Source organism: Hevea brasiliensis, chromosome 5 (genome assembly GCF_030052815.1).
Source record: "Hevea brasiliensis isolate MT/VB/25A 57/8 chromosome 5, ASM3005281v1, whole genome shotgun sequence".
Taxonomy (NCBI): Eukaryota; Viridiplantae; Streptophyta; class Magnoliopsida; order Malpighiales; family Euphorbiaceae; genus Hevea; species Hevea brasiliensis.
Window position 1 is genome coordinate 3,350,884 of NC_079497.1, and position 10,328 is coordinate 3,361,211.

At 34.7% G+C, this 10,328-nt stretch overlaps 2 protein-coding genes across 2 annotated transcripts; both read left to right on the forward strand.

The window, feature by feature from the left end:
* Positions 1–2,573, forward strand: LOC110652375 (photosynthetic NDH subunit of subcomplex B 2, chloroplastic). Its single transcript, XM_021807954.2, has 3 exons — positions 1–1,097; positions 1,606–2,046; positions 2,183–2,573. Exons 1-3 carry the CDS (start codon positions 675–677, stop codon positions 2,375–2,377), a joined length of 1,059 nt encoding a protein of 352 aa, XP_021663646.2. The 5' UTR covers positions 1–674; the 3' UTR covers positions 2,378–2,573.
* A 1,879-nt stretch (positions 2,574–4,452) lies between these two features.
* LOC131180034 (uncharacterized) lies at positions 4,453–10,090 on the forward strand. The gene is made up of 3 exons (XM_058147626.1): positions 4,453–5,229; positions 5,852–5,917; positions 9,896–10,090. The coding sequence occupies exons 1-3, from the start codon at positions 4,453–4,455 to the stop codon at positions 10,088–10,090; spliced, it is 1,038 nt and encodes a 345-aa protein (XP_058003609.1).
* The last annotated feature ends 238 nt before the right edge of the window (positions 10,091–10,328 follow it).

Here is a 10,328-nt window from a genome sequence, read left to right on the forward strand (position 1 = left end):
CGACTCTTCCACAAGCTCGTACCATTCAGTCCATTTGCATTCCAATTACCGAAGTCCGAAGCTCAGTGATGATCCAGACCCTAACCTCAAAGTAAAGTCGTGCATTCAAGATGAATATCCTTCCTGAAAGGTTTTTGATTCTCGACAAACAAGTCAAATTGATCTGTCAATACCCATTTCGATTAGTGAAATTATTTTCTCACCTAATCTGCCTATTACAACTGACTCAATCACTTGCGGAGTGACTTTTGTTAGTGGGTTAATTTTGGATTTGGAAAAGATCAATGGAGCTGGAAACTCAAATTTTTTAAAGTTTCTAGTTCTCTACCAAACCAAAATCTTCAATGACAATTTGTTCTTGATGGGCAAATTTGAAGAAGGAAAACCATTGTATTTTTTATTTTTTTTTTCCCGTGAATTTGAGTTAGTTAATTGTGATTTTGTGTGCGAGTGTTGTTATTTTCTAATGCTCATAGAAAATTAGTGGGAAATAGTCCCTCTAATTTTAAAGGTGCAAAGATGGTAAATCATGTTCGACAAAGGTTCCAAGTAAAAGCCAAAATACAAATCCAAACAAAAACAGTTGTTAAAGAAAGGATGAGCCTAGCAAGCTTGTTACTCGTGTGTGTGTGTGTGTGCGTCTGGAAGCTGTTAAGACTGATTCTTTCTCTTCGATGGCTTCTCTTCTTTCCTTCTCTCTCCCCAAGCCAAGCTTAACAAAAGCTACTTCATCTACTTCAACCTCCACCGCACTTCCTACTCCGGAGATTCTTGAAGAAAGATTTGGTAGAAAGGGTATCAAATTCTTGGAATCGAATAACATCCCAGTTGTTGAGCTAACAGTTAGAAATGGCAGCTCTTTAAGGCTCCAGATACCTGATGCTCATGTCACTTCTTACAAGCCAAAAGTTTATTGGAAGGATGAAGGTTTTAAGGAGCTTTTGTATACTGTTCCAGGAAAAGACCCTAGTAAGGCAAGAGGTGGTATTGGTTTGGTCATCAATGATGCCTCTGAAGCTGGTTCCAAAGGGTCACTCATTACTAGTTCTGAATGGACTGTCAAGGATGTTGATTCGGATGCCATTGATGCTCTCCAGGTATTTGCTTAGTTTCAAAATTTTCTGTTCAATCCATTCACCATTCTTGAAACTAGTTCACTCCTCACACTGATTGGTTCTTTTGGGGATGGTTTGATTTTGATGCCGTTAATTTGCTGTTAATTGGTGGTCAACTACAGTGTTGGAAGGGAGAGGGATAATTTCAGGGAACTACAATTTGTCCCTTTCAAGCTTTTTATCCAAGTTTTTGACTGAATTTTCAGAAACACGAGTCTGAATCATTTTAAACTCACAGTAGCTTGAACCTATGATTGTTGATGAAAGTCTTATTATAGGTGCTGATCATTTTCTGATTAGAAATCCACTTTGTTATGTTATTGGAAGAGATACAATAAAAGAAGAACAAAGAATGAGGAAAAGAAAGAGATATTCAAATATATATATATAAAATGGGGAACTCTGAAAATCTGCATTTCTTTCAGTTGCACATTAACTAATAGCACAAGTATCCAATGAAGGTCATGCTTGTTTTATTGATTTCTCGCAGGTGGAACTGAGCTGTACTAGTGGAACCCTCGATATAACATACGTTGTCTCACTATATCCAGAAAGCATTGCAACAGCAGTTATAGTAAAGAACAATGGCCGCAAGCCTGTCACTCTAACTAGTGCTATACTAAGTCATCTCAGGTTCAAGAGGCGAGGAAAGGCAGCAATCCAAGGATTCAAGGGTTGCTCCTACTGCCCACTCCCTCCTTTATCTTCTCCTTTTGAAATTTTATCTCCTGGTGAAGCCATGAAATCTGAGTCTTCAGGAGTTTTTGATTTTGGTTCTGAGCCTGAGGACAAACCAGGCACATGGAGAGTTCAAGACGTACCCTTCACAATTTTGAAGAATAAGTTCAGTAGAGTTTATGCTGCTCCACCACAAGAAAGACTAAAAGCTATTTATAACACACCACCTTCAAAATATGAAACACTTGACCAGGTATGAGTTTGACACTTCTATTTGCTTTTCAAAAATAAATACGCTTTAGCAAATTTCATTTAAAAAAAAAAATCCTACAATTCATATATCAGAGATATTAAAGAGAAATTATGGCAACCTTGTCGGTCTATTTCAGGGACTTGAGCTTTTCTTTAGGGTGATTCGGATGGGTTTCGAAGACACATACATAGGGAGCCCAGGTTCCTTATCAGAGAAGTATGGTCAGGAGTATTTTATCTGCACTGGCCCTGCTGCAATGCTGGTGCCTGTTATTGTGGAACCAGGTGAAGATTGGAGAGGGGCACAGGTTATTGAGCATGATAATTTGTAATTATATAAAAAATTAAAATTCATCTTACTCTTCTTTTTCAGTTTCTGTGGTTGTCAGATTGGTTGGTTTGTCTCATAATCAATCTTGTAATCACGTAGTTATCTTTACTTAAGAGATGTCATTATAGTTGATCAGTCCCTGAAGCTTATTTTGATTTAAAGCCCAAAGAAGTGAAATAGAATGAATGCTTGTACTATTTGTAAGAGCTTATTTAAGTTCCTTAGCAGCTTGGAAAGAGAAGGCCTTGAGAACATGTTGACCCCGTGTAGCTCAAAATGAGCATTGATTTTGATGATAACAAAACTCAAAGAGAATCTATCTAGCCCAACTTTAAAAGTGATGTGTAGATTCTTTGTCTTATTACTAAAGAATTCTTGAAGTTGCATCTAAGGAGAAAGGATACTCAAAGGCATTTCAAGACAAATTCAAAATAAGAAAAGGACAAGACTATGGAAGCCAAGACTCAAAGAAAATGTATAAAAGGCATAGTATTAAGGAGTGAGTCTTAGGTCTTTTGTAAAAAGAATGAATGAGAATTTAGTCATATGGAGCTCAAAAATGAAATTTTATTTTCTGATTATTTTTTTCTCATCATGACCTTGGATACTACCATTGAAATATTTTTTAAGGTCTAAATCATTTGACATTGCAAGTTGAGATATGCAGATGTTGACTTAGTTTGCTAACTGGTTTGCTAAAATCGTTAGTTTACTAACCGATTCTTGATGCTCCTAAAATTTTATTAGTTTGCTAATTTATCTGTTGCTCAACTTCGCACAAAAGGACAAAATAACGGCTATTTTGTCTTGGGCAGTGTGTGTAACGTTCCAAAAGGGTTTCAAACGGTCTAAAATAATTTGGGACTATAAATACACCTTCTTTACTTCATTTACAATTTAATGAAAGCTTACATTTGATCTCCAACATTGAATTTTCATTTATTGCTTTCATTCAAGAGCATTTAAAGATTTTGAGCTACCATTGGCAAATCAACTCATCTCTTCTTTATAGTTTGATTTGTATTGAGTAAGAGTGAGTGTTGAAATATTGAATTGCATTCAAGAGAGGTTGTACAAGCACCTATTGAAACTTGGAAGTGTAAGTGCTTGTGATAGCACTTGTGGAGGTTTCAAGCTACCTTGGTGTAAAAGCTTGGTGTTGAGAAATTGTAAAGGGCTTTTGGTCTCTTGCCTTCAAAAGAGCAAATAGTGGAGAAAAGACTCAAAGAGGGTTCTTTGAGAGAGTGGATGTAGGCTAGCTAAGCGAACCACTATAAAATCCTTGTGTTTGATTTCTCTAACCTTTACCTCTTTACTTTTATGCAATTTAAATTTCTTTTCTCATATACATGATAGTGAATGTTGGTTAAATAGATTGAGTTGATAAATTTGTGGACATATTGAGAGACTTGAGAAAATTAGTTGATAAATGCTTTATTAGAGATTGCCATATACATTGATTGAGAATTGAATTGCAACATAGAAACACATTGTTGAAGCACATATTAATTTATATTAAAATAGAATAATCACATAGTTGAACAAAGCCACAATTTTTCATTAGGCTATAAGCAAGGGCCGAAAAATTTGTTAAAGTCCAATTCACCCCCCTCTTGGACTATTTTGGGACAACAAATTGGTATCAGAGCTTGACTCTCTTGCTTAGGGTATTACAACCTTAGAGTGATCCATAATGGCTAGTTCATCTAGTAACACTGCCGGCATACCTGCACCTTTAGTTGAAGGCTACTCAATCACTAGACCACCGCTTTTCAATGGCACTAATTATTCATTTTGGAAAGTAAGAATGAGAAATTTCATACAATCTGTAGATATTGATGCATGGAGAATTATTAAAAATGGTCCACATGTTCCTCAAAAGAATGGTACTGGAACTACAAAAGTTCCAAAACATGAAGATGAATATGATGACAATGATTGGAAGAAAATCTCTATAAATGCTAAAGCTATTAATATTTTGCATTGCTCACTTGACCTTAATGAATACAATCGTGTTTGGGATGTCAATCGCTAAGCAAATTTGGGATAAGCTTGAAGTGACTTATGAAGGAACCGATGTTGTTAAAGAGTCGAGCAAACCTTATGATTCGAGCTTATGAGTTGTTTGATATGAGGCCAGGAGAATCAATTGCAGATATGAGTACAAGGTTTACCGATCTTGTAAATCTTCTCAAAGCACTTGGTAAAAAATTTGAGGAAGCTGAACTTGTGAAGAAAATTCTTAGATCACTTCCAAAGTCTTGGGAAGCAAAAACAACAGTTATCCAAGATACCAAAGATTTCAAAACGTTCACCTATGATGAACTCATTGGTTCTCTCATTGCACATGAGATGGTATACAAGAAGGATGAAGTTGAATATGAGCACAAGAAGAAGAAAAGCATTGCTCTCAAATCAAACAAAGATGAAGATAAGAAGAAAGGAGTTGCATTCAAAGCTGACTCAAGTGACAACTCAAGTGTTTCAAGTGATGATGAAGATGAAATGGCTGTGCTTGCAAGAAAATTTAAAAGAGCTTTCAAGAAAGGAGGAAGCAAATACAAGAAATTCTTGAAAAAGCATACTCCCAAGGACAAGTACTTTAAAGATTCAAAAGAAGAAATTGTATGTTATGAGTGTCACAAACCTGGACATATCAAGCCCAAATGTCCATTGCTCAAAAAGAAGAAAGGAAAAGAAGATAGGAGCAAGAAAGCTATGAAAGTAGTATGGAGCAACAGTGAAGAGTCTTCAAATGATGAATCGAGTGACAAAGAGGCTGCTCTTCTTTGTTTGATGGCATGTGAGGAGAAAGTTGAGAGCTCACAAAAAGATGAAGAAAGCGACAATGAGGTAAATTCTTATGAATCTCCTAATGTAGAAGAACTTGAACTTGCATTTGCTAGAGTATATGATGAGTATAGAAATTACAAGAGAAAGTGCACTAAAATGAATTTAGAGATTGAATCATTGAGATCACAAAACACTGCCATGTCCAATGTGTATAAAGAAAATGAATTTTACAAAGGACAAATTGCTTTGTTTAAAGAATTAGACTTAGAGTTGAAAATATCAAAAGAAACATGTGAGATGCTCATTGAGAAAAATAAAGTTCTTGAAACTAAGGTAGAGTCTTTGACAAATGATTTAGCAAAATTCACAAAAGGAAAAGAAACTCTAGATGTACTTCTTGGAAACCAAAGAATTAGAGTGAAAAATATGGAATTGGTTTTGATGGTTTCATGAACTATGACAAATATAAGAATCATTTCATTAAAGCATCTACATCTTCCTTGCCTAATGTTACATGTTATTACTGCAATAAAAGAGGTCATATGATTAGCTCTTGTGCATTTAGGAAAGGTCATCTTAAGACAAAGAAGGTATGGGTACCAAAGGGAACCTTACCTAAGGTCACTAACCCCCAAGGACCCAAAGTTGCTTGGGTACCTAAAGCTAAATGATTAAATTTCAGGTTTGTTGCAAAGGAATGAAGGAAAGTGATAAATGGTATATAGATAGTGGCTGTTCAAAGCACATGGTAGTGAAAAGACAAGTTTTCAAAAATTGCAATGAAAGATGGAGGATATGTAAAATTTGGAGACAAAGGAAAGGAAAAATAATTGGAAATGGCACAATTGGCACCAAACCTTGTATTGAAGATGTATCGCTTGTTGAAGGTTTGAAATACAACTTGCTAAGTGTAAGCCATGTGTGATAAAGGCTTTGAGGTAAAATTTACTTCGTCTCTATGTACAATCAATAGTTTAGATAATGACACATTGTTCATTGCCAATAGATCAAATAATGTTTACTTGCTTGACATGAATAATTTTGAAACTAATCATGGTACATGTCTAGTATCTCTTGATAACTCTAGTTATTTATGGCATAGAAGACTGGGTCATGCAAGCATGCATACACTCTCAAACTGTCTAAGAAAGAACTTGTTAATGGTCTTCCTAAGATTAAATATGAAAATGAATTTCAATGTAGAGCATGTGCACTAGGAAAGCATACTAGAGCATCTTTTAAATCTAAGAATATTGTGTCTACCACTAGGCCATTAGAATTGCTTCATCTTGATTTATTCGGACAGTAACTCCTACTAGTCTTGGTGGAAAGTCATATGCTTTGGTTATTGTTGATGACTATTCAAGATATACATGGACATTTTTCCTTGCTCACAAAGATGAAACTTTTGAAAAATTCACCTCTTTTGGTAAAATGGTTCAAAATGAAAAAGGCTTTTGCATCTCATCTATAAGAAGTGACCATGGAACTGAATTTGAAAATCATTTATTTGAGAAATATTGTGATAAATATGGAATCAATCATAATTTTTCAGCTCCTAGAACACCACAACAAAATGGGGTAGTAGAAAGGAAAAATAGGACTTTGCAAGAAATGACTAGAACTATGTTGAGTGAAAATAATTTGCCAAAGTACTTTTGGGCTGAAGCTGTTAATACATCTTGTTATGTGTTGAATAGAGTTTTGATTAGATCAATTTTGAAAAAGACCCCCTATGAGCTATGAAAAGGAAGGAAACCAAATATCTCTTATTTTAAAGCATTTGGTTGTAAGTGCTATGTGTTAAATAACAAGAAGGATAACCTAAAGAAATTTGATGCTAAATCCGATGAAGGAATCTTTCTTGGGTATTCAACAAAGAGTAAAGCCTATAGAGTGTTCAATAGAAGAACTTTGGTTATTGAGGAAACTATTCATGTTTTGTTTGATGAGACTAACCCTTCTATTAGAAGAAAAAATGCTTGTGATGAAAATGAGCAGGTTTTTGGAAAAGAGAATATAATATCAAGTGAAGAATTGGAACAAGTTGATGACAAAGATGAGGAAACTCAAGGAGAAACTACAATAGATGTCCATGATGCCAATGAAGATCAAACTAATGAAGAAATGCCAAATTTGGAAGATTTACAAGTAAATGAGCCCCAACATGAAGATTTACCTAAAGATTGGAGATTCCATAGAAACCATCCTCAAGAAGACATTATTGATGATCCATCTCAGAGGATGATGACTAGAGCACAATTGAGAAGATATTTTGGTAATGTTGCTTTTGTTTCACAAATTGAACCTAAATGTTTTGAAGATGCTCAAAATGATGAAAGTTGGATTCTTGCTATGCAAGAAGAACTAAATCAATTTGAGAGAAATAAAGTTTGGAATTTAGTACCTAGACCAAAAGATCATTCAATTATTGGTACTAAATGGGTTTTTAGAAACAAAATGGATGAAAAGGCAATGTTGTTAGAAACAAAGCTAGACTAGTGGCTCAAGGCTACAACCAAGAGGAAGGGATTGATTTTGATGAAACCTTTGCTCCGGTTGCTAGAATTGAAGCTATTAGAATGTTGTGTGCCTTTGCATGTTTCAAGGATTTTATGCTTTATCAAATGGATGTCAAGAGTGCATTTTTAAATGGTTATATTGATGAGGAAGTGTATGTTGCACAACCTCCAGGTTTTGAAAATCATGAACATCCAAATCATGTTTATAAACTTACTAAAGCCTTATATGGTTTCAAGCAAGCTCCTAGAGCATGGTATGAAAGGCTTAGTAAATTTCTTTTACAAAATGATTTTCAAAGAGGCAAAGTGGATACAACACTTTTTGTTAAGAAGCATCATAATGATATGCTCATTGTGCAAATTTATGTTGATGATATAATTTTTGGTGCTACTAACGAATCTCTTTGCAAGAAATTTTCTAAGATTATGCAGAATGAATTTGAAATGAGCATGATGGGTGAGCTTACATTCTTCCTTGGACTTCAAATTAAACAAATGAAAGATGGCATCTTCATAAATCAATCAAAGTACATCAAGGATATGCTAAAGAAATTTAAGATGGAAAATTTGAAGAGCATGGGCACTCTATGAGTTCAACAATTAAAATGGTGATGAAAAAGGTAAAGAAGTAGATACCAAACTTTATAGAGGTATGATTGGCTCTCTTTTGTATCTTACTGCATCTAGGCCTGATATACACTTCAGTGTTTGCTTGTGTGCAAGATTTCAATCATGTCCAAAAGAATCCCATCTAAGTGCAGTTAAAAGAATTTTTAGATATCTCATAGGGTCACAATCAATTGGTTTATGGTATCCAAAGTGCGAATCATTTAATCTTGTTGGCTATAGTGACTCTGATTTTCTTTGGAAGTAGACTGGATAGAAAAAGTACTTGGTACTTGTCAATTTCTTGGTCTTGCACTAGTTTCTTGTACGATGAAACAAACTTGATGCTTTATCTGGTGAGGCGAGAATATATGGTAGTTGTGTTGCTCAAATTTTATGGATGAAACAACAATTGGAAGATTTTGGTCTAAAATATAATCTTGTTCCAATTAGGTGTGACAACACTAGTGCCATAAACTTGGTCAAAAATCCAGTCCAACATTCAAGAACTAAACATATTGAGATCAGACATCACTTTATTAGAGATCATGTTCAAAATGTAAATATCAAGATTGAGTTTGTTACCTCTGAAAATCAACTTGCTGACATTTTTACAAAGCCTCTTAATGAAGAAACCTTTTGTAGAATTAGAAGGGAAATTGGTATGTGTGAATCACTTGCTTGAAATCTAAATCATAATGACATCATGTATCTACATTTTATTGAATGTGTAATTGATCTGCTGTGATATTAGTTTGCTGAAAAATCTTTAAAGAATATTAGCTAACTTGTTTGTGTACTTGTGAAATTAGTTTACTAAGTTGTATGCTAATATTGAGTGACTAAAATTAGTTTGCTATATCGTCTTGTATTATTCAAATCTCAAACCAAAAGCGTGATTATGGTGAAATTTTCTGCGTGTCGATTATGCATTTACCTTTTCACATTTGATATTACATTTTCAGATCTATGTCAGACATGTAGAAATATTTATTTGTGCATATAAAGATAAATAGACTTGTTTAAAATAAAAAAAAAAAAAAGGGGAAGAAAACAGGTTCAGAGAAAGTACAGTGAACAGAAAAGCGCGGGACTCAAGAGAAATTAAATCCTCTGTCACACGAAACCGTCACCCTCTCTCCTCTGCATCGGTTCACGAAACCTCCAAAATAAACCCATTTTCTTTCGGCAAAATATATCCAAACCCATCGGACCTCTCGTCTCTCCTTTCCTCTCCACTCTTACATACAGAATAACCAGTACTCAATTTCACATTTTTTTTTCGTCAATGGCTCATGCTAAATGAAAATCTCGATTCGCTTCCTCATCCTCATCGACCTCGACGATATCCACATTGCATTACGAAAGAAATTGAAAGGGAAGAAAAATTTAGAATCGAAATTAACAAGTGGGTCTTAGACCCATCCAAGGTGTCGAACCCATGCCTTGAACGAAAAAGAAAAAGCGGCAAATGTGAAAGAGTGATACCCAACGCATAAAAATGGGGCTGCCCAATCTTTGGGCTCGATGGATAAAGCACTATTAGATTGAAAATTTATCAAATGGGAGTACTTCAATCGTAAACTTTCAATTCAAAGAGATTTTTGAGTTTCAAGGATGGATGGCTGTTTGTGAATGTACAAATGATTTTGAATAACAGTTTATATGATGTATCTGTTGAACTGATAGCTACGGCTTTGAAATTGCCCAATGATGGAAATAAAATTTCCACCCATAAGGATGTTGCTAGGATGGCAGGCTTTAATTTGGTTAAGTTTGAAAAAGGTGCTTAGAGCAATTTACTATGGTTATTTGAGTCACTTGGATATGTGTATCATGTGGCACATTGTTAACAAAGTGAAAATGAATTTGGCATATTAGATTTTTAAGAACATGTGCAAAGCTTATGGATTTGGAAAATTGCCTTATGCACATCTCTTGACTGCTGTGTTTAAAGAGCTGAATGTGAATGTCTCTAAGGAAAGCTCTAGGACTGATTTGATGGTGCTTAGAGAAATACATTGATGGAAG

Bases quoted from the DNA above. Each gene is read 5' to 3' on its own strand.
- LOC110652375 (XM_021807954.2), top strand. From the start codon at position 675: ATGGCTTCTCTTCTTTCCTTCTCTCTCCCCAAGCCAAGCTTAACAAAA. The intron at 1,098-1,605 runs GTATTTGCTTAG...GATTTCTCGCAG, and splicing joins ATGCCATTGATGCTCTCCAG to GTGGAACTGAGCTGTACTAG. The intron at 2,047-2,182 runs GTATGAGTTTGA...GGTCTATTTCAG, and splicing joins AATATGAAACACTTGACCAG to GGACTTGAGCTTTTCTTTAG.
- LOC131180034 (XM_058147626.1), top strand. From the start codon at position 4,453: ATGTTGTTAAAGAGTCGAGCAAACCTTATGATTCGAGCTTATGAGTTG. The intron at 5,230-5,851 runs GTAAATTCTTAT...ATTAAATTTCAG, and splicing joins ATGAAGAAAGCGACAATGAG to GTTTGTTGCAAAGGAATGAA. The intron at 5,918-9,895 runs GTAGTGAAAAGA...TTCAATTCAAAG, and splicing joins GTGGCTGTTCAAAGCACATG to AGATTTTTGAGTTTCAAGGA.